At 33.3% G+C, this 24701-nt stretch overlaps 2 protein-coding genes across 4 annotated transcripts; one reads left to right on the top strand and one right to left on the bottom strand.

Moving 5' to 3' along the window:
* Positions 1–879: 879 nt before the first annotated feature.
* Positions 880–13072, top strand: LOC113866204 (protein arginine N-methyltransferase 1.5-like). Its single transcript, XM_027501086.1, has 25 exons — positions 880–1338; positions 2477–2594; positions 2731–2840; positions 3795–3884; positions 4032–4097; positions 4939–5018; positions 5163–5238; positions 5341–5427; positions 5672–5747; positions 6074–6150; positions 6331–6468; positions 6555–6590; positions 6705–6773; positions 7818–7886; positions 8023–8076; positions 8188–8262; positions 8764–8856; positions 8932–9035; positions 9377–9425; positions 9514–9600; positions 9976–10081; positions 11883–11970; positions 12553–12646; positions 12757–12894; positions 12953–13072. The coding sequence occupies exons 1-24, from the start codon at positions 1201–1203 to the stop codon at positions 12838–12840; spliced, it is 2064 nt and encodes a 687-aa protein (XP_027356887.1). The 5' UTR covers positions 880–1200; the 3' UTR covers positions 12841–12894; positions 12953–13072.
* A 612-nt stretch (positions 13073–13684) lies between these two features.
* On the bottom strand, positions 13685–24302 carry LOC113864374 (ubiquitin carboxyl-terminal hydrolase 26-like). 3 transcript variants are annotated; one of them, XM_027498000.1, is made up of 15 exons: positions 24123–24274; positions 23969–24003; positions 23376–23485; positions 22681–23277; positions 21931–22186; positions 19780–20513; positions 19496–19604; positions 18985–19163; positions 18306–18590; positions 18028–18226; positions 17638–17709; positions 17127–17357; positions 16304–16567; positions 14319–14466; positions 13685–14165 (listed from the first exon to the last, which is right to left on the bottom strand). In XM_027498000.1, exons 3-15 carry the CDS (start codon positions 23453–23455, stop codon positions 14071–14073), a joined length of 3249 nt encoding a protein of 1082 aa, XP_027353801.1. In that variant the 5' UTR covers positions 23456–23485; positions 23969–24003; positions 24123–24274; the 3' UTR covers positions 13685–14070. The 3 variants fall into 3 exon arrangements, with proteins under 3 accessions (XP_027353801.1, XP_027353803.1, XP_027353802.1); XM_027498002.1 differs by lacking the exon at positions 23969–24003 and having other exon boundaries at positions 13758–14165; positions 24123–24302; XM_027498001.1 differs by lacking the exon at positions 24123–24274 and having other exon boundaries at positions 13758–14165; positions 23969–24033.
* Between the last annotated feature and the right edge of the window lie 399 nt (positions 24303–24701).

The following is a 24701-nucleotide window of genomic DNA, read 5'->3' as shown; positions in this document are numbered from 1 at the left end:
ACTTCAACAAAAAACTGTAGAGCGGTTTTTTCGAGAGAAAATATCCATATGAATGTTATTTATGTGGTTATAATGGGAAACAAAATCAAGCAAATACGTGCTAGAGAAATTAACGTTTGATGAGAATTATTTCTTCCTTACTTTTAAATTATAATTACAATTAAACGTTTAATGAAACAAATTAAATTTAAAGAACTTTAAAAATGTTGGTTATTAAATAAAAAAATGGAAGTGTTTTTGCTAGTCTAGTGTGTAACTCCAACTTCATGATTTTTTTAATACTGTTATGTGATTTTATCTCTCCTTTATAAATCCACTAGAAAATAACATTGTTTCTTTTCGGGTTGAGTGAAAAGAATATTGTTTGAGTTTTCTTTCAATTTAATACATTCAACTTAGACAGAATGAGATAGACAAAAAAAAAAACATTTAAAATATAAAAGTAGTGTGATAAAAAAAAAATCCAGTGTAAAAAAAATGCTAGAGAAGAGGTGAGGAAATATTAAAATTGAAGTTTATCATACTGCACTTTTCTTGCATGGAAAGAAAAATACAATAAAATAAAATGAAATATAAATTTAGGTACAATGATTAACTTTTTATTTAAAATAACAAATTATTAAAACTAAAATATAAAAAATTAACTAAAAAATAAGTTAATAAATTTTAATCATATACTCCAATTTTTGTCCTCTTTAGCAAAATAAATAAATAATAAAATCGTATACTCTAGTTTATTTGTTCATCTTAAAAAAATAACTGAAAACCAAAATCATCCAAATAAAAATCAACAACATTTGAATAAAAAATAAATAATTTTTTGATTTTTTTCCAAACAATCATCCAAAATAATCACATAAAAAAACACACTCTAGTTTAAACAGAAAACAAAATTCACGACTCAGGACACAATTTTCAGATTTCTTTTTACTTTTGGGCTTAGCTTCAGTGTTCTTACACCTCAACGTACAGTTGAAAAAAAGCCCACAAAATTTATCCCAAAACCCTAGCAAGAACCCTAAGTTGTGGTGCGGTAGCTGTACCACAGTCTTCTACAAAACCCTACCAAACCCTTCCAAACCCTTCCACTACTACTCTGAACTCACGATGCTTGAAATCGCTTAAGCTTGTTATAGTTAGCTCCCTTAACTTGATCACAGTAGTAGGTGTTAGCAAGAGTTGCACAAAAGCTTAGCGAAAATGCCTCTGGGAGAAAGAGCGTGGGATAAGAGCGAATCTCGCTACTGTGGCATAGAGACGGAGTTCAACGATGACATGCCACGTGTCCTCAGTTTCAATCTCAGTTCCGGCGGCTTTGATTTCGTTATTGCTCCTCTGGTTCGTGTCCTTCACTTAGTTTTATGCATTTCAACATTTTGCAATCGCATATAAATCATGAGAACAAATGTTATGCATTTAGTGTACATGTTTCGTATTTTATACCATTTTATGCGTGAAGTTAAGTTTACATTACAATGAATGTAGGTAGTTTATTATGGTGGCTAATTAGCCACTCACACGGCAACTTCAGTGTTGCTCCTTTTGTGTGTGAATGGTCAGTAAGCTCACCTAGAATGAAACTGATCGATGGACCCTTTACAGTGAAACTGCTCGATTTCAAGCTTTTGGGGTTTCAGTGTATGGCTCTATAGAACTACATTTCGCAACGCACGTAACATGCTGCGGTTTTTCTATGTCTGCCTCTTGTAGTTGTTTGCCACATCTTACGTCATGAGAGTTAAAATCTTCCTTGGTGTCTGTTGAATTTTCAATCTTTTTTTTTTATTTATATTCACTGAGATTTGGTTGATGATATGTTTGTATGGAGTGTTTTGGACTGAAAGGGAATGGAGGATGGAATTTTTCATTTGTAATAAATATTCTCTAATTTGATAATTTTTAGAATGAAAGAAATGGAATGACCATTTTCCTCCAAAACCCTTCATAAGAAATACTCTAAAGACAAACATATTATTATTATTATTATTTTTCATAGACTAGTAGGGTTTGTGTTTGTTATTATGTTTGGTGTGTTTTCCTTGTTCCCATGGTAGCTAATTAGCCAGTCATATAGCAGCTTGCTGCTGCCATTTTATATGTGTCTGGTCAGTAAGCTTACCCAAAGCAACGAAGTCTAATGCTTTCCTTGTGAAACTGTTCCAATGTGGCTCACTGTAAGAGCTTTTTAGACTACATTATTGAAATATTACATGGACTCTTGGTGGAGTTCTCTGGTATGGCTCCTAAAGGGGCTTAATTAAGATTTTTGATGTTCTTAATGAACACTTAATTTTCTCATGATTTCTTCAGCATATGTAGTCTATTTTTCTAATGGTGATTTTTTTTTTTTAATAAATTTTGTTTTCTATGAATAACATGTAAACTATTGGAAGATAATTTTGCTAAGAAATGATCTTTTTGCTTATGTAGTCTCCTGCTGTCTGTTTAGCTTATATGATTTTATGATGAAATTTAGATGGATCCCTCTTATCGGCCAAGTTTAGTGCAAAAGGATAGTTTGGGGTCTGGTGTTCTTCCATTTGCTGGTTCAGACTTGGTCTTGAGCCCATCCCAATGGAGTAGTCATGTAGTGGGTATGAGTTGCTTATTATTCTTGTTATTAGCATTTGTATTTTTTCAATTGGCTTTGTTAACATTTCCTTTTATGATTGATATTATGAACTTTGCATATGTCATCATGAAATCACTATCTTGTTGCATTTTATTCAGGTAAAATTAGCTCATGGATAGATTTGGATTCAGAGGATGAAACCTTTAGGATAGATTCTGAAACCACTCTTAAACAAGAAATAGCCTGGGCTTCTCATCTCTCTTTACAGGTTTGCTTTGGTATAACCAGGTTGAAGAAATTTCAAATTTGTATTGCTTTGCTCGGTGTTTTTTCCTTAGTGTTATCAGTAGTTTTAACCCCTGTTAATTGGTTGAGTTTCTTTTTTTTTTTGTTTGTGTAGTAGAAATGTGTAATCTTTATTGTCATTTGCATCTTTCTTTTGCAACTTTAATTAACTTATCTAGGATTTTATTATCATTCCTCTAGGTTGCTTGAATACAGTTATGGTTCTTGTACCTGTATGAGAACGGATATGGACGATGGCAAATTATTTAAAATTAGGAAATGTGTGTGTGTGTGATTGTGAGTGCCTCCTTGGGTATATTTCATTCAAATAATAATATTCCTTTCAAATTTATATTTAATGAGAAAAGGATTCCTTACTTTTCATGAGTAGATTAATTACAAGGTTATCTTGGCTTTATCAAAATGTGTGGGGTTTTCAAGTTGTACATGCTTGATTTCCCTTAAGCAAGGTCTCAGGTTTGATCCTTGTGTATGAAAGAATTCCCGCTAGAAGAGGAAGCCCCTCTATGGTGAGAATGCTCCTGACTTGAGCAGGATTTTCTCCTTTTGAGGATACTCATGGTCTAGACCAAAAACTAAGCGGAAAACCTGTTGAAAAATAACAAGTGATTTATATTCATTTTCCATAATGAGAATGCCCAGTATATGTCCTGCAAATCTGTCCTGGACACTTGACATGCTGACTACCTGCAATTTGAACAATAATAGGTGTTATTTTGAAATTTTAGTCAAGTTGGTTAATGTGTCAAGGCATGCTAATTGGTTTTATTTATGATGTTATTTCATTCTTGTATCTGTTTGTAAACTATGCAACCTGGCATGATATCAGACTTTGACATATTGTGACCATCAAAAAATGCTTTCTTGACTAAGTTGTATATGTTTTTTTACCTTAAATCCTTTTACTTTGCTATAGGCCTGCCTGCTTCCTGCCCCCAAGGGAACTTCTTGTGCTAATTATGCTAGATGTGTGAATCAAATCTTGCAGGGCTTAAATAATGTGCAGGTGCATTTCTATGTTTAAGTTTTATATCTGGTTCATTTGTCTTCATGAATGTCATTCCTCCAATCTTATATATATATATATATATATATATATATATATATATATTTATTTATTTATTTATTTATTTTTTGTAAATTTGTAATACAGTTGTGGCTCAGGATTCCGTTAGTGAAGCCTGATGAGGACTCTATGGATGCTAAGTCCATTACTTTGGTGAGTAAATTTGTTACAATCGTGCTGTGGTGGTCTTGTTTTCAAATTTGCTTAGCTAGGTTGGGTCATGTAGTAGGGTTTACACATTGATGAACCTGTCCTATATTTCTTTCTTAAATATGAGCTTCTTAGTTTTCAAACTCAAGTCAACTCAAACCTCCTACACGTTTTTTATCCTAGGACAGAAAAATGATTTTAACTCACATGTAACTGCTGCAGAATTGATAAACTCTCAGTTCTTCTAGTAAGTTGATGAGCCTGGGTTTACACGTGATTTTGGCTTTAAAATGGAAGTTGTTGGTTGATTTTGTTGGGTGCTTGGATTTGATAGACAATGTTCTGTAATATGTATTATGTTACAACTTTAACTTTATGTTATCATTAATTCTTTTTCCTGTATTATGTAACTTATGATTTTTCTTTACCTTGCTACTTATCTTTGCTTCAAAATTGGAGGACTGTGATATATTTTTTAGTACTATTCTTGAAATATGTGAACTTGTAAAAATAAATGATTTGAGTTTAATAGGGTTCAGTGTATTTTTATTGAAACCTGAGTTTTTAGCACTATATCTAATTAATTTTTATTCTTAATGAAATGACAGTTACTACTGTAAAGTCAAAGCTGCCAATTGTGAGCTTATGTTCTGACATGTTACTGAATATTGATATGGTGTTTGCTGCAATATTTCTTTTATGTATTTTAATTTCAATTTTATTCTCTGGTGATCAAATTACTTGGGTTTGGACAGTTTGTTCATGAAATTATAGGCTTGTTATGGACAAAAAATTTAGGATGCTTAATGTTTTTGTTACAAGACTTTGTGATCCTGATTTTTAGGTTGACTCCTGGGAAACATGGAATTCATTTCGTTTGCTATGTGAGCATCATAGTCAGCTGTCTGTTGCACTTGATATTCTGTGAGTAGTTTACACTTTAGTCCATTGTACTTTGATTTTGGATTTTGTTGCATGGCTTTTATTCCTAAATTTGTTTTAAAATTGTGTCAGTGTATTATTGATTTCTTTAATCATGATGATTTTTCTTGGCAACTTGTTCATCAGGAGTACTCTTCCTTCTGCAAATTCACTAGGACGTTGGTTTGGGGAGCCTGTTAGAGCAGCTATAATTAGTACTGATGTACGTGACCTTTTTCTGGTTATAATGCATTTTCCAAATGTAGTATCGTGGTGCTGATTCTTGTCTAAAGGCATAATGTTTTTTTTATTGGAACCTTGCCAGTGCTTTTTAACTAATGCTCGTGGTTGGCCATGCCTCTCCAAGCGCCACCAGAGGTTAATTACTGGTTTCTTTAACCATTCTATTCAGGTAAGCCATCAAGTTCTTTGAATCTTGCATTCTTGTAAATATAGCTGATATTATGTGAGGACGGGAAGTAAGTTGAGCAGTTATTTCTACTGTGGACAACTTTGCTTTCTCACAATTCATGCAAGTCTTTTATCATTTCTCTGGATACTACATTGGTGCTTGGTTGATCATAAGAAATGGAATTTGAGTTCATGCATTTGTTTTCCTTTGAAAGGTATTGATTTAATTTGAAACATCTGTGTAGATCATTATATCTGGAAATTTAGTTCATCCGAAGGCAATTGTGGAAGCTAATGCTTTTCATGATAATTTAGTTTCTGGTAAGTTCCTTTTCTTGGTTCATAGATTTGGTTTCTTGATTTTGAGGATCATCCTTTTAGTGGTTAGAATATCTTGTTCTTCCTTTTAAACTAGTTTTTTTTTTTTAATAAATTTTCCTAATTATTATGAGCCACTTTTATTTAGCCTGGTTTTAGGTTACAAGAATTATCAATATTGCTGATGTAATATATATTTAGGAATCTCCTCTTCCATTCTGTGTGCCCATATGCAAATGCTTGTGCCTTTTTGGATGCAATGTAATTGTTGTGATACGATGTTCCACTTTTCTTCAACTATGTTGCCCTGGCCAATCTCCTGTTTATAGTTGATAGGAGTGGAAATGTGGGCTTGGATGGTGAGGAAAGGTCTAAGGTGTGGAGAGTGTATGTACGGAGAACCAGGGTAAGGGGAGAGAAGATGAGGTGACAAGAGTTGTAACAGAATTGCCAAACAGTGAAGAATGAGATTTGGTGTATATAGGGGAGCTGTGCTCTGTGACAGTGGGATTGTATTTACTTGTGTATTGTTTTTTTTACAGCAAATACTATAATCATTCCCAAATCTTTTCAGTCATTTCTGTAGTCTATTTTCTGGTTTCTAACAAAAGTGAGCCTTTTTTCCACTTCAGATTCACACAGTCATCCTTTGCGGCCCTATCTAGACTATGTGGGATATCTATACCAGAAAATGGATCCACTTCCCGAGCAAGAGCGTTTTGAGGTATCTAGCTTGACATTTGTTGAATACATAGGTATTGCATTATCTGCTATTATATTTCTCTTGACCCTCTCAGCATCTTATGCCAGCTTGGTTACAGGGATTTTTTACAGTCTCCCTTGCAAGTAAGCATTCTTTTTCATGCTTCTTTCTACATAGTTATTGGCTTCTATGTTACTGCCTGATTATTGTGCACTTTGAGATAAAAAATTGTGAAACTTTCATAAAATTTCATGCAGCCACTTATGGATAATTTAGAGGCTCAGACTTACGAAACTTTTGAGAAGGATGCAGTAAAATACATTCAGGTATGGCAATACATGCATGATATTCTCCACGTATTATTTTATAAATATCTTTTCTCTCTGGCACCCATGGAAACGTCATCTTAAATCCTATTTCTGTTAATGAAACTGTTGTATTAGATAGTTGTGAATAAGTACATCCACTGCATGGGATTCTTGAGCAATTGCATTGCCTACTGTACTGATTATTGATTAAAGATTGAAGTTCAGCAGTTAGAGCACTTCTGTCAATGAGACTAGCATTTTGATTGGTGATATCAAAGCTGGCCAGCTTGGGCTAGCCTGATTTTGGAAATGGGCTGAAATACTTAGCCTGTCATGCCATTTTTAAAATTAAAAAATATGAAAAAATAGAAAAAATATCTCAATAAAATTCATAAAATTATTTTAACTTAAAATTTAAGATAAATTGTAAATGCAACAAACCATTATTGAACCATAACTTTAAATGTTCTAGTTATTCAATATTTAAATCATAATACTTAAACGGTTCATATTCACTACTAAAATCATAAAGTTTGAAACTAGTAAAACACATACTTAATGATTAAAATCACTAATTCAATGTTACAAAATTATAATCTTAGAACTCCAAAGTTACAATAACATTAAAACTCTGAAATCAAGAAGTGTTGTGTACAACCACAAGTCAAAATAAATCACAAGTTACAATGATTTAAAATCTTAAATCAAAAAGCATAATCCACAAGTCAAAGCAAAGTCATAAGTCACTAGAACTTCAAAGTCTTTATTATGGCACAGTCTACAAATCAAAGTTCAAAGATAAGTATATTAATTATCATCTTTTAAATTAAGAATGTTTGAATTTAATGCTGCATTGAAAGAACACAACTGCACTTTTCAATTGTCATCCTCATCAATAACATCATCATAGTTTATATCCACAATTGCATATCACTATTTGAGAAAATGACCTTAGTACTTGCTGTCTTTGTTTTGTTTGTTCTGAGCCTTTGGCATGGGGTAACTTGTTTTGGTTTCTTAGTTGTGTACTTGTAATTTAATCATTAGCTTTCCTTTTGACAGTACCAAAGAGCAGTTAGTAAAGCACTGCTGGACAGGGTTTCTGATGAAGAGGCATCTGCTAAAACCATTGTGGGATTCTTTTCTCATGTTTTCTCTTCATGCAGCTTAATTTTTTAATTGCTATTTTTAGGTGCATGATAAAATGCATCACTTTGAATTTTGTGCATCATGGCAAAATGTTATTTAATTTTATTCCTATGGTTAGGTATTGATGGTTGTTGGGGCAGGACGTGGGCCTCTTGTGCGGGCATCATTACAGGTGTGATTTTGTACCGTTTATTGATGAAATTTGATGTTGTTTAATGTAAATCATATTCTGTCGAGTGTGGATTTTCTTATATACTTTTCTTTGAGCTGTTTTCATATGTAGGCTGCTGAAGAAACTGGACGGAAGCTAAAAGTTTATGCTGTTGAAAAAAATCCAAATGCAGTTGTTACCCTACATGTGAGTTCTGGTTGTGTCAACATTAACAGAGATTTCCTTTTGAGCCAATATAATGTTAACTGTATATTACAGAAGCTGATGAATTCAAATACATGTCCTTAACTTCATTATTTGATTTGGTAAATTATTTTTTTGTGTCTAATCTATTTGTAGCTCACTTTGTTTTGTTTTGATAAATGAGTGACTAAGTATGATGGTTTGTTACCTAGTGTATTTAGTCAGAAAGAAACTTTTATCTTCTTGGTGTTTGTAGGGCACTTCATTATTTGATTAGCTCTTGTGCTTGATGATTGGTGGGGGTCACGCTCTTAAATTTATTTAAAAGTCCTAAGTTGTCTTTATGTTGTTTCTGTGCATATATAATTTAATTTGCTTTTCTCTTCTGATTCTTTAGATAATCTTCTTCAGGAAATATAACTGAAATTTTGAATGGAGGTTCCTATCTTTTGAATCTTACTACTATATTTTCATTGTTCTATACATAACAATTTGTTGGAACAGGCTTTAGTCAAGTTAGAGGGATGGGAGAATACTGTTACCATAGTCTCAAGTGACATGCGACATTGGGATGCCCCTGAAAAAGCTGACATATTGGTAGATGCTCACTTAGTCAATCATTTGACTTTTATTGTTTACTTTAAGTCTGATTATTGTTATTTTTGAATTTAGGTTAGTGAACTGTTAGGTTCTTTTGGCGACAATGAACTGTCTCCCGAATGCCTTGATGGAGCCCAGAGGTTTTTAAAGCAAGATGGAATTTCAATACCTTCTTTGTATGTAAATTGCCTTTTCTCCATATCTTTCCGATTTATCTGTGGGTTTAATTTTGTTATTTAATTTTAATGAATGTTAAGCCCCTTACTTGATTCGGCTACTGTGTTTTAATTAGTTTGTTGATGGTCATAAGTTAACACAAACTCCAGAGTCATGTAAGATAGCATCAGCAACATAAAATTCTGATGTGTTGATTTACAGTCGCTAAATTTCACTTGTTTTTTATTGGTAGAAATTGGTTGTTTCTATGGATCTTTTAATGATTAATTAATTTTTGTATTTTAAATTTTTCTTCTTATGTTTAGTTATTCTAGTAATCATTGTGTATTACTGACTTTAGGTACACAAGTTTCCTCCAACCAGTCACAGCTTCAAAGTTATATAATGATGTATATATCTTATAGTTCCCAATCCTGATGTTAAATTTCACATTTATAAATGAGTACTTGGTATTATTTTCTTGTGGTTGCATTTCAGGTTAAGGCACATAAAGACCTTGTACATTTTGAAACTGCTTATGTTGTGAAAATACACAATGTAGCCCGACTTGCACCGTCTCAACCTGTGAGTTTCATCACATGCAGTTTAATTTTTTATTTTTTAATTCAATCTATCCCCCTTCTGATCTCTTCATTTTGTAAGATTTTGCTTTTAGTCCCTTAAATTTTTTCTTATCTTAGTGTTACTCTAGATTTTTTAATGTCAACACTTTTGGTTCCTATTAATTATGTGGCTAGCTAAGAGATTATTCCTGGCCAATTTTTTGTGCCACTAGTTGATTATTTGTTGTGACACATCGGTGAATGGGACCAAAAGTGCCAAGTTAAAAAAATATCAGGGGCTAAAAACAGAAGAAAAATTGAGGGATAGGGACTAGAAACATAATTAGGACATCTTATATTAATTAGTTTCTGCTTGTTTTGTTGATTTGATATTCAGGTTTTTACATTTACTCATCCAAAACATTCCGATAGTGAAAGTAATCAGCGTTATAAAAAGTTGAATTTTGCGATACCTAATGACACTGGATCAGCAATGGTACATGGTATGTGGTGTGTTTCTATTGCAAATTTTCAGAATCCATTTTTGAGTATTTTTGTTGATTATGTTGGTCTGTTTTGTAAGTAATAAAATAAAGCCACATGTTGGCAGGGAACAATTAAAGTTATGAAATGGTTGAGTTATTTGAAAAAGCCTTGGAAACTACGAAGCACACCAGCACAGGGACTTCTAAATGATAGCTGTGCCGTGTCATAACCATGTTGGACATATATTCTTGTCACACTGCACAACACATCAAACACTTATAGATGCATTTTTCTATTTTTATGCTAATAATGATTGAAATATGATACTATTTTTTATCATTTTTGTCTATAACAATTATACTTACTTTTGAAGCATGAATTATCTTTTGTGATTTAAATTTTTTATTTTATCTTAATTTTAAACTAATTTTATACATTGTATTATACCTGTGTTATGTCCTATAACTTTCAAATTACTTGTATCCTCATGTTCATGTCGTGCCAGGTTCTTGCATGAATTTGTTGTTGGTTCATTACAGTAGCATGGATTTTCAACTATGGATAGAGAGAGAGATTGTATAAATTTTTTCATTTAAGGGAGAAACTCAAGTAAGGTCGAAAGAAAATATGCAAGTATGAGGGTGGACAGGGAATCTTGCTGAGCTAAAAAAACAGAAAAAAGAAAGATAAAAGAACAAGAGAGATTTGTTGGGATAAAGCTGCCCAATTGCCCAACATATCTGTCATTAAAATCCTATTAAAAATGGCACAAGCTTTATTTTCTACCAAATAAACCTGAATCTGTAATCTCTGTTGGATAAAGTATTTTGCTAATTAAACCTCCTTAGATATTTGAGAGTTCCACTCTGTGTTGCATGGATATGGTACAGTACTGGTATTTGGTACAAATTTGGGTATGATGTGACAATTTAAAAAAAATATAGGTATGAGTATGCTAATATACTTTTTAAATAATATAAATGAGGTTTACTACATTTGTAGATTGTTGTGAAAAGATCTATAAGAAATTAAGTCAAGAAAAAATTTGCATCTCACCGGCAAGGATGAAAGGATTTGAATAAATAGAAATCAAACATTGGAGAATTGAGAGGAAGACGGAAAAAATCCCTAGATTTATCTGAGAAGTCATTTTTTTGGGGGGTATTTTGTTAGTACCTAAAACAGAAGTTATACCCTAAGGAGAAAATGCTCCACTAGGATCAATGGGCCAAATCTTTTGATTTGGGTGAGAAGACAGAAAAATGCAGTCCATTCTTTGAGTGAGACAAACTTCCTATTGCCTAGAAGCTTAGATGACAGCGTTGTAATCACACCCATTTGAATCTAAACCATGGTGCTGATTACTTGGTGAGAGTTAGGTTCTAAATTGATATTTATATTGCTGCCAGTACATTGTTAGAAGCATATTAAATACTCATCCTAGAGGATGAATTGAGAAGATAAAGGTGAGGCACTTAATATATTCCAAGTAGATGTATTTTGGTTGGGGTAGTTCAAAATGAAAATCAGTGACAAATAGATTTCTTCTTTGTGAAATTTTTTTTTCAATTTTACATGATAAGTGTGCTGATTTGGTATTTAGAATGTATTCACTAATTGTGAGTCGTTTCATTGTGGGAATGGAACTGATTTTGATAAACTTGGTATTTTTGGGATTGTTTAATAGACATCCTCTGCTATATACAGTTCGTGGGGCAGTCTTATTATGTAGTTTTAGGATGTTGGTATTGCTTGCTGATAACATTCCCCAAAGCTTTGTCTGTCTTTTTGAGACTGACCTTGTGCTCTCCATCTTAGGATTTGCTGGCTACTTTGATGCAACTCTTTACAAGGATGTTCATCTTGGAATTGAACCTTCAACAGCGACACCAAACATGTTCAGTTGGTACTGAGATTGATTTAAATGTTTTATTTTATTTTGGGATATGAAGTAATTTTATTGGAGTAGCAAAAGACATTACAACCACCTGGAGACCGCAGTAAATGGGCTAAACACATCAAGTAAATTTGACCTGGTTTTTATCCATTTGACATTTTTTTCTGTTGCATCGAACTGGAAATTATTTCTAGTAATTTGTTGTCATGTGGGTGGTGGTTTGTAATTGCTGTTTGAATGACTTGGTATTTGTTGTGATAGCACTGCATTTATTTTAGAATCAGAATCCATTTATGGCTTTTGTATATTATTTTGCAAGATGGTTATTGAAGGATTTTCCTAGATGGATATTAAGATGTTTTGCACATTGCATCAGATTTCACGAATTTTATTTATTTTTACACATTCTACCCTATAATAGGATGATGCCTGACAGTTAACAGTGTTTTATGCTGTTTGTCAGTGCTAATAAAATATCTTTTTAAAAGGAAAACAGAGCAGTTGTCTTGTATCTTTTTGCCCTGACCTGCTGTCTTTTGAAATGATAATATTAGTGAATTTGAACCCTTCCTTTTGGGCCTTAATCTGCAGGTTTGCAATATTTTTCCCATTAAGGACACCTATTTGTGTGGACCCTGGTTCTACACTTGAAGTACATTTCTGGCGCTGTTGTGGTCCTACAAAGGTTAATTTTATACCATTTGCTACCTTCAACATTTCATAATTTGTCTTCATCCATGATCTGTGTTTCCATTTAATATTGTTGATTCCTTTTCCTGATGTAATTTGAAACAGGTTTGGTACGAGTGGAGTGTTACATCTCCGTCATCGTCGCCAATTCACAACATTAATGGACGTTCATACTGGGTTGGTCTTTAGTGACTTGCATTTCCTGTAAAATTTCAGTCTTGCGACGAGTAGTTGAGTTTTGCCGCAACCAGAGTGAAAAGCAAAAATGCCTTTTGTTGATATTTCAAGATTCTGAGTACAGCTGAGCACAAAGTTTTGGAGCAAGCATCTTGGTGGGTCTTCATTTCAATTCATTTAGGAAATCTTGTTGTACAATAACATTGGCTCGTTTAAGACTTGATCCAAATCGTTTTAAATGGCCAAATCAATCCAAACAATTGAGCAAACAATAAATTTTTAGAAAATCGATTTGGTGTTTAAAACTAATTAAATCCCTGTACTAGTATTATTTTTCTAATTCTATCCTTAAATTTGCCATTATTTCTTTATCTTTTTTTTTCTCTTACATTACAGAACAAAGCACAAGTGAAATGCAAGTTTATATTGAAAAATGAAATATGGGAGTGTGGTCTGGCATCAATTTATACGGGAATGTAGGAAGATTTATATTCGGTTTCCTGAAATTTGTATTATATTGTAGGTGAATTCTTTCTTTAGGCTATTAGTTTTATTATTTACTTTTTCTTTTTTCCTTTACTGTTAGTGTCCTCCCCCTCTATAGTTGGTGACTTGTTTTCTCTCTTCTTAAAGTCTTGTGGTTAGCTGGCATCGTCGTCTTATAGCTGGCTCTGATTTGATGCCAAAACACAATTGCAGTGTCAACAGTCAACTTAATAACGTAAATAAAATGTGCAAGTTAGAGATAAGTTTGATTTTGATGACGAGGATTGAATAAATATATTTTTAGTTACATGAGAATAGCTCTGAAGTGTAACAAATTTGAAAAGAAAAAAGATAACTGATTTTCTATCTTAAATCATAATCTACTCCATAGAATATATGTATTTCATGATAACTAAGAAATATAATAACGTAAGTAAATTAATACAAAATAAAATGATTTTCCTTCATACATAAATCTCTATTTTTTTTTCTCAATTTACTTTCCGGTCGTTAATCCCCCGTCATTCATGACTTTAAATTATCTTTTAAAGATACGCCACATGCGAGCTCCAAAAGTTACAAGTTCACAAATACATCCCAAAATTTGCCTTTATCTTGGCATTGTTTGACAAAATGGCGCTCAACAGAATAGATGCACCAGGCACGTGAATTTACACGGCTGTACTGAACAAGTATTCAACTGATTTTTCTTTAGATATATACACCAACAAAAAGATGTTACAGAAAGTGAAGTTCTTAAACGACCTGGGATGAAACATTTGCTGTGAGAAGTGTTCCACGGAACCCTTCCTCAGTATGCTGCAGATCCATTTTATCATTGCAAAGCTCATCTGCAAAAGATGAATAAAATCCTTTTGACTTTATGGTCTTAAATTACTAAAAGATAAACATATTTGCATGTTTCCTATATCGCTTAATGCAATAACATAATAATGTGTCAAACCACATTGCCATGCCCATTATGGGACTATCAAATAGCTTACCGGCAATATCTCGATTTTCATGAATCTCTGAGTCCCTCACAATAATTTGATCTCCAGCAAATATGTTAACATCCGCAAGGGTAGCACATTCATTTTCAGCATCAATTGTCCTATCACCTTTATGCAGAATCTGGTTTTCCTTGACAACCTGGAGGACAACTATCATTGATAAGATTCATGAACAAATATCTAGGTATCATGATGCTGTGCTATCAGTTACAGCAATCGCTGATTATTATTGATGAGAAGGTAACACCTAGCTAACTAATGTTCTCCTATGACAATGGAAAAGTAACTGATTTGTCCCCCATCATCATCATTACTCCATCTTAAAATCCACTTCAATGAATGCTTATTTGAATGTAAAATCTAAAAAAGAAGTCACTTGGAATTTTTTTTTAAACAATTGGAACCAAGTGCTCATGGAATGTTCACCCACTAGTTCTTTGGAACAAAATATGGAACAACTGTGGGTTTCAAAAAATCTGGTCAGCCAGTTAACACTGCCAAATCAGCAGAATCAAAATCTTCATACATCAATAGGGTTCACACAATAAAAAGCTGACTATGCCCCACCACCACCTATGCCACCAGATGATCTTGCATACAGAAAAGAGAGAAGCTGAGTGGACATTTTGCAGAGTCAGTCTCACTCTAGACCAAATGGGCCAAACCAAAATTGGTCACAACAATAGGGTTCACAGAGTGGTATTAATGAACCCGCCCAATTCACTAGGGCAAGGGAGGAGGTAAAAGGAGGAAGATTTGTTTCAAGGGCTCACCTTTGGGGCACATGTGGGCCCACACTTTATCTTGGTACAAGAGGTTTTCAGGTCCAATAATTTGCAAAGATCTCATTTTTTGTTATAGCACCATGTTCAGCAAAGCTCAACATCCCACATCCCCTGTTTTTTGCGCCTAAGACAGAGCTTTGGAAGTACTATATCCATAATTCCAACCTTGAGAACAAGGTTAAAATTCAAGAGTGGTATTATTAGGAGTTAAGAGAGAAGAAAGGAAAAGTTAGTTATGGTATTTAGTTAGTTGAAGGGATTAGTTAGTTAGAGGGGATCTGAGGTAAATAAATACAATGAAGATGTAAGGGAAAGACATTTAGATCTGTTATCATATGTAAATTGAACTTTTCCTATTTGTGAAATGGAAACCCTTGGAGGAGAGATCTCTCATTTATTTTCTATTTTGTCCATTCATTTCAATAAGGATTTTCATTTCTTTCTCATTTCTATTCTTGGATTTATAAACACTTGGTCCCTATCTTTATGAAAATACATGTTTTCAGTCCCTACCATTAGTTTTATTCAGTTAAGTAGTGATGATGCAAATATATCAATGACTGGGCATAACTTCCACATCATCACCTGTCGAAACAAATCTATCATAAAGATAGATTTAGGAATAAAAAAACAGACCCCTTTAAATCTTATTGGAATTTTAATTTTCATTGCTAAAACTCAATCCTAAGTTGTATGTAACTTTATTTACATGGCAAAACCACACCACATAAGTTAGTCATTGTAGTTGTAGAGTCCAATGCCTTCCAAAATCCATGCTAGAATCTCATAACTTGCATTTAGATCCTAACATCCCACCACACTTTGCAGTCTCTACACTCATGTGAGCTAGTTATACACTAACCCCTAAACTAGTTTCGGACAAACACTACATTGTCAATGTGCTGCTCATTTGCAACCAAAATACATCGTGAAAGATTTTGGTACCATTGATAAGAACTTGGATTCAATCATACCACAAAAAGCTAACTGTTATAGCTGGAAATCTTAAGGCCTTATAAACCTCACACTAAAACATAACCTTGCAATTGATTATTAACAAATTTTATTATTATTATTATTATTATGAATGCAAGCATAAGTGTTAGGGTGACTCCATAGACATTGTTACCATGTGCTTATGCACAACGTTTAAACTGAATTGAAGTATATGCATACATAGACTAGGCTTACCCCAAAGGATTCCCATATCATCATTTTCAGCTGATATAGAGATGTTGAAGCAGAAACTTTCAGACTAATTGAACTCCCATTTTTCGTCTTTCGGGAGCGCTTGGAAACCCGTCGATCTGTTTCAATGATTCCCTTTGAAGCCTCCAAGATTGATCTAGGTACCTCCTTGCCACGAACAAGAATTACACATATGTCCTCATTGCAATAGTTAAGTTTCTGCATTAGCTCACAGCTTTCTCTTTCTCCAATGCAACTTTCACAAACCTGCAAATTGAGAGAAAAAAATTATAATTCAAATAAAGGTTATAATAAATATATTACCCGATAAAAGAAAGATAATATTCCACAAGAATATTTGATTGAACTAAACACAACAACAAAACACTATGAATCATGTCTATAATAGAACTGTGGGAAAGAATGTGGTAGAGGGGATAATAATAATAATAATTAGTCAGATGAATAAAATATAGATAATTTTTCAAACTTCAGTTACATTGTAAACTAAAGAATCTTTTGTCAGTCAAGTGAGATGAACAACTCCAGAATCCCCTTTTCAACATCTGGTGCATTCATTCACCAGCAGCTACACCACTGAAATTTTCTCAGACAAGAGTTATTGTGCTATGAATGTGCTGAAAGCAGCTATGGAGCTAGCACAGGAAAAATAGGAAAAACACATGGCTTTTAAAACTAAAGTCCAATGTATGTATGTTAAAATCTAACATAAGATTTATTTTCTAAAAGACTAAAGAGAAAGAAAAGTAGGATTGGGACCAGCAACATAGCATAGCCAACAGAGTAAGGCAAGGTTTTGAATTACCTCAGGACAAGTCCTAATTAAAATTTGTCCAGTCCCATTTTCATTATTCATTTTATCCCCCGTGCCTAACTGATCCTCACCCATTAGCATCTCTTCACCAGATCCAGTCAAAACTTTCTCAGAATTATTAACATGATCAATTGTTGCAGATATTCCTTCAGTCTCAATACCACCCCATTCTTCACAGAAGCATTTCCAATCATTCTCAGATATGATGGTTAAGCCACCTACCTAGAATTCACAGAATAAATGGAAGTAAGATTGAGTCAAGAAATTAAACATAAAAAGTAACTAAAATTTACCCCCATTGAAATGTGAAAAAAGGGGAAGAAACCAATTGAAAGAGCAAACAGATGACAATAATTAATAATTTATTTGTTTAAATTTATAAAGGGATTCGAAGCATACTAAAAAGGGTGAATTCAGTTTGATGGAAATAAGAAAATAACATAAAAGTTCATGAAAAAAGGTATAGAAAATAAAATATTTTTTTTTTTCTTAACTAACTTACAGAAGACTCTCTCTGAATTATAGCACCGCGTCTGAAAACCAATTCGGGTGGTCTTTCAACAAGTTGTGAGTGCTGGTACATAGCAAAAATACTAAATTCATCATAAAAGTTTCCCAAGGATTAAATTAGAAAGAATGAAAAGGTTATAAATGTGCAGACCCAATCACTCCATCAGTTGAAGAGTAATCTCTGCTACAAAAGTCCCTATCACATGTTGGATAGGATACCTTTTAGCAATAAGTCTTCTCATAACAGTTGCACACACAAATTTCACTCAAATGTAACCAAACACCAGTCAAAATCATATTAACTAGTAACTTAAGCAAACTAGATGCATACAGAGGAATAAGGTGCAAAATGATAGAATATCAAGGGGAAGTAACCATGTACCTTTTCACACATAAGTGAATTAATTACCCCATCTAAACTTTCAGGTTTTTCTGAATTCTTCAGGGTTGGACTAATGTAATTTCTCCATTTTGAAATCCACAAAGAAGGCACCAAGAAATACTTGCAATGCAGAGAGAGCGGCATATTTTTTGCCTGGAATAATTTCTCATGATTCTGACGTTGCCTTTGTTTAACTAATCTGCAGCATAAACACAGAAGTCACTTTAAAATTTGTCAATATAAGCTCTATATTGCTAGCAAAGAACAAATGAGATAACCTCAAGGAGTCCTCCAAGCATGCTACTTCAGATAATTCATTACTGCATTGGGAACACTCTCCAGAATCTGAAGAAAAAGTTGGGCCACCCAAAGGATCATCAGGGTTTACAGAAACAGCATCTTCATATAAGAAGAGCCAAAAACTCTCAGGAATAAGCACCCGCTTAGCTCCAGGAGCTTGCTCAGGCATAAGTTGCCCATGTGGACAACTAATGGCTGCTGTTGGCCCAGCATCAGCTTCAGATGGAGCATCAAGGACTTTTCTTTTCCACCACTGCTGCAACCTACAGAAGCATGGTCCTCAGCATCACAGGCTCTAAAGCATTGCTTTTAAACCATCATAATAGTATAATGAAGGAAAAAAAACCAAACCTTTTCCTACTAGGTGGTTAGGTCATTTACATGGATTATATGACACATTAATGTTCAATTGAAAATTATCTGTAGATAAATTAATGACCTCTAAATCCTTAATTGTTTTGCCTGTAGTTTTCTTTATAGTATAGTGAAGAAAAAATAGAGCTAATTTAAACAGTTCATAGATTTCTTAACAACAAAGCAATCCAGATAACTACAGTTTAAAAAATGCATGAAATAGAACACTGTCCACAAGCCCCCCATCCCCTTTCTATGGCAGCATGAATGGCACAAGAGAGGAGAGAAAAATTGTTACCATACCACGGTCTGGATATGTAATACTTTCCATCAAGACAGTTTCCATCTAGAATATCCCGTGCAAGTGACTTCATTGATTCTCTTCTATCCCGGTAGGAGTCAGCTGACACCACTGTCTTAGCCCCATGAATCAAGCAATCCATACAGTGGTCATGATGAGAGAGTGCTGGGCCCCCACCATACTGAATTTCACAAGTTAATAAAGGGAACATGTCATTGATATAATGATACGTAACAGCAAAATAGTCAGCGCTGAAATAGGAAAGTTGCAATTGAGGAACAATAATTTGTGGGGAGATATAAAAATAAACCATAACAAAATCACAGCATCAAAACCTCACAGAAGAGTATGCACTTCCTGTCATTTCTATCAGACACAGTAATTCATTCAGACAAGGGTAAATATGGAGATTTAAGAGAACTCCATAATCAATGAATGGCACATCATGCCACAACCTACAAGTAAACAATTAACAGTCCAAGAAAAATATAACAGCAGACTAACAAAAGTTACCTTGGAAAACAACTTATCCCATGCTTTAGCAGACAATCGCTTCATCGAGGTAACCTTTGAAACTGGAATTTTCCCATGTGAGCATTGGATAGATGTGTTGTCAAGAGAACTGCATAGACATTGCAAATTAAGTTCCCAATAAAATAAATCAATTAGTCCTACCTCAATAATTGACAGAAAGGAACCTCAACCTATGACAAAAAAATAATTTAGCCAAACGTTATTAAAACAAAAAAAAAAAGGTGTTCATGACCAATATAATACCATAAAAACTATGAACTAACGTTGGAATAATGTTGTCGGCCCACTGGCGGAGCCAGTCACTAGAAATCCAATAAAATGGTTGCTCCAATGGTTGAACAGGAGCTTCAGCTAAAATAGATCGAACCTCCTGTCTCCTTTCACTAATACGATTCAACTCTAACTCTTTCCTATTATTGTACTGCTGACAAGCATCAACATATGAGGCATTGAAATTTTGAATCTCATCATAAAGATGGAAAGGAAGAGGAGCACCATCTAGCACAGCAACTGCAACACCCTCTCTTTCCTGATGGTTAGCACAAATTATACCCCCACTTTCAGCTGCATTTTTTGTATGTTTAAGATGGTACATCAACATGTATGCATCGCTAGAAGAAAATGTCTCCACAAGTGAGGATTGTGAATGTGTGGTATTTAAACCATTACTGTTACTGTCAGCTATCCTTGCTTCAGAGCAATCAAAATTAATTGCATCAGTCTTTATGGATTTAGTAGTAGAACATGAAGATGCTTCGCCAAATGGATGACGACCCAAATTAGTAACGTGCTCGTCATCAAATTCCCACCATTGTCCTGTGTTTACATCCTTGATGTGAGCAATGTAATGACCACTATTAACACCAGTTCCCTTGTGAATCAGTACAGCTGACAAGTCATATACCAAATCAAACTGAGACAACTCAGACATTCTATGCCGCATATCAAGTTCAGCAGGAAATGAAAAGGCAGAAGTAATTTTCTTCTTTGTTGTAGTCTGCCAACACAAACAGATAAATAAATACACTGTCAGAATGCAATTGAGTGGTACAGAAGATAAAACTTTACACCATATGTAGAAAACCACCCTTACACAGTCACTATCCTAAGAAAGAAATAAGGACAGTGTTCCCTTTCCTGAGAGATGAGAAATTGCAACATTCATCTCAATGTATATGAATCTCTTAGCAGTGGTAAGCAAACAATGAATGAGCCTCCCTAGGGCATTTTTCCTCTCCTATCAAACTCTCAATGTCAATGACAATTATTTTTGACTACCCTAGCATAAACTTAAAGAATTTACAATATGAACTAATTTTTTTAACACCTTCATGCTTTGGAACTTCACCTAAAATCTTCATTTCATCTTCTAAAGTCAAAAAATTGACAGTACATAATAATCTCAAGGAATGAGTTTAACTTTTCAAAATAATGAGAAAAGCAATGTAATTTAAGAATCTCTCAGACAGAAGAGTGTAATTTTCCTAAAAGAAAAAACATGTAACTACTATGATAGATTAAATTAATGATAAGAACCTCAAAAGGACCACGCTACAAAAGCTAGCCATTCCAGTTGGAGAGCCCCAAATCTTATAAATCCTACACTAGAAGTTCATACTTCCTATGAAAGACTCATGTCTCATACTTTGAAATTGAATCCTAAATGCTTTGATACTAATTGATAAGAATCTTTAAAAGAATCACACTACAAAAATTAGCTATTGTAGTCAGATAATTCAACATCTTATAAAGCCCATATTAAAATCCCATACTTTAAATCCCAAACTTAATTCCTATACTCTTTAATTGGATCCTAACAATCAATCTTCAAAAATTTTCAAGAAGTTCACAATATTAAACCACTAAACTTATCAAGAACCATATTGGTTTTGCAAACGAAATCAAACATTATATGATTATCAGAGAAAACTATTCTAGGTCTTTTCTTGTTTTTAATAAGGATGAAATTTTATTAGAGAAGAGAACAAGACATGTACAAGAGCAAAGGATAAGATATCTTACTGAAAGAAACCAACTTATACAAAAAAGCATTATTGGAACAACAAGAACTGATCAAGGTTCTTGAATCACTTCTTCTCTAAAACCATTTAGAAATAGAGTGTTTGTAAATGGTGAGAAACACATTTGAGGGATTTTTTAAGAAAAAGAGAAACATGACTTTTCATTACAGCAATTTTTTTCTTCATGAGGCATTTTATTTTTCAGAATTCTTATCCTTCTTTGCCTGCTACTTATTTCTTTTTTTTATTTAATTAAATTACTGTCCTCTTATATGCATAAAAATGACAATGAAACAAAAAAAAAAAAAAGGAAAAATGCATGTCACTTAGTTGAACAATGATCACAATAATAACTAGAAAGATGAAAATTACTTATATAGTCTACTGCAATACCTTTGGAAGGAAGACATAACGTTTAAGTTGAAAATTAAGTACTTTGGGCAATGTACACAGCTTGATGCTGCGTGTAGCATCAACTCTTGTTCTACATGACTCGCAAAAATATTGATTGTCTCCTTGAAGCTCTTCCACGGTGAGATATTCATCTAGACTCTCATCTAAACTCTTCAATCCCTTGACATTTAATTCCAACTCATAGAAATCTTCCATTTTGGAAGAAGCTTCAGAGGCTTTTCCACACTGCGAGCACCTGTAATAAGTCATTAAATTAAAATAAATATGTAGTTGTCATAGTCATAACTCGTAAACATAACCACTACTGGTCACATTCGTCTAATATGAAAGTAGATTATATAAAGACAATATTTGAGATCATCAATACATAAATTACCTGAGTTACTTCAAGTTCAAACCAGGTATGAAAAAATCCAGTGCCATGAATCATATAATAAACAATAAATGCTACTCAAAGAATTAAATATGTAAAGTGCATGTTGGTACAAGAAGAGAGTCAGAGGAAGAATAAAAATAGTCTTCCTGATAATAGCAACATTTGCATCATTTATGATCCTTTTTAATGTTTTCCTTTCATAATTTAGTTGGTAGCAGCAGGAGGAAAAAATTACAAGGCAGAAAATTATAGGATATCTAGCAAATATATAACAGGCTACCAAAAAATATTATTACAAGCAAAAACATAATGGTTAATTAGTAGATAAGTTACTCAGATTCAATGATCCTTACGTCGTCACATGAGACACACTTCCCCGGAATAGGTCTTGAACTATTGTTCTTGCCTTAGGAACTTGGGAATATCTCAGGCAACGCTCAAGCAATGAGAGAAGCAATGTCAGGAACTCATGGCTATCCTGCTGAACTCCATTATCTAATTCCAGAGTTTTTACAAATGGAGAAGAGTCTATGAAAGCCATTTTACTAACATGCAACTGCACAAAAAGCCGAGCCAGCTGATCTAGCACTGGCTGTTGTTGTAAAACACCTGGTTCTACAGAAAATATGCCTTCTCGAAAAGATTTATTCATGTACAAGCACTGGAGTATACTGTTGGCATAGCATGTTGCACCAAGATTTGTGAGACCTGCAGGAGAATTGGCAGAAGCACGAAGATCCTTGGTTGGGTCATGACCAAGACTTTCAACAAAATCTGACATCTTTTGCCACAAGCCAGACTTCCTGGCTCCATTTGGAGGTGGAACCAATGCACAGAAGCAATTTGGGTTATCTTTGGTATTGAGACGACAACCTGAACAAACCGGCTTCCAAATCATATATAATTGATTCATATCATCCTCAGTTACCAAACCTGTATTGTGAATTTTCCTATACAAAACACATTCAAAACAATCGATAAGCTAAAAAGTTATGAGTAATATATTTCATTTCATTTCACAAACTAAAAATCAAACATCAGTAGGTACCTCCATATTTCACCAGTGCCGATGCCATCTTCCCCTTGTCTCTGTCTTTTGTTTTTACTTCGTGTTGTTGGTCTACTCATTCTATAATAATACAAGTATATAACCTAGCCCTGAGAATAGCATAATAACGTCACTTTCTTGGGAAGAAATCTGAAAACTGTCAATTTAACAATTCCATACCCATATAAAATTTTTGAAAGAATCATAAAAAATGAACACCATAGTATGCTTGCAATGTAACTCAATATTAAAGACTATAATTGCACAGAACGCATTGAATAAAATAATCAAGAAAGAAAATATTTCCGAGAAACATTTCTATGAAGTAGTGGCTGTCTTCGGTTCCATCTTCGCATGCACATTACAGTAACTCGCCTTGAGGCTATCATTGCACAGCAGGAAAGGCATGAATAAAATTAGACAAAACAAGGACAGAGCCGAAGAGAACCCTAGAATTTTTCTTTCTAGCTCCAAGACCGTGAACCCATGGAGAAATGAGAAATACGCGAATGTTTCAAATATTAATCAGAATCGAAAAACATCATTAGCAGGAGGTCTTTAAAACGAATGATAATTTGTTGTAGTGCTGTTACCTGGAAGACAAGAGAAAGAATGAAGCTGATTTCAACTGCAAGATCAAGAAAGAAACACTTCGGATTCCGGACGAAAATAATAATAATATTTTATTTTATTTTTAGTTTTTACTTTCATCCAAATTAACTGAATTTAAAGAATTTACATAATTACCTTTCAGAGAAAGAGAGACTCTGATTGGGGAAAGAGAGAGAAGAAAAGAAGACAAAGCTTTGTTGGGTTTGGATGGGAAATGTTATGTCAGAACTAAGAGGGAGGAATGGGAATGGATGGGTCAAGTTTGAGTCAGAGGACTCAGCTCCTGTGCCAGAGGCTACCCCTACATGTCACTTTTTTTCTCCTTTACATTATCATTAATTGTACTATATTTTAAAAAATAACTTTAAAAAAAGTATACTTTTATTTTAATAATTTAATTATCTCTTTAATTTTAATGGTTTATATTTAATTTTTTTAATGATCTTAAATTAAGTCCTTAGTTTAACATTTATTTAATAATTAAAAAATTATAATAATATATTATTATATTTATACAAATTTGTAAATATATAATAATTAAATAAAAATTAAAAATTTTCTATTATATTTTATTTAAAACATAATACCTTTTATTTATATATTTTTTACTATTTTCATGAATAAAATTTTAAGAAATAAAAAATAATTTGTATAATTGAAAATAAAAAAATTAAAAGGGAGTAACTAAAGAGACTATATTTGGATATAAGGATT

Source organism: Abrus precatorius, unplaced genomic scaffold (assembly GCF_003935025.1).
Source record: "Abrus precatorius isolate BTA unplaced genomic scaffold, Abrus_2018 Scaffold4, whole genome shotgun sequence".
NCBI classification, from domain to species: Eukaryota; Viridiplantae; Streptophyta; class Magnoliopsida; order Fabales; family Fabaceae; genus Abrus; species Abrus precatorius.
This window is presented reverse-complemented; position numbering and strand designations above follow the sequence as displayed.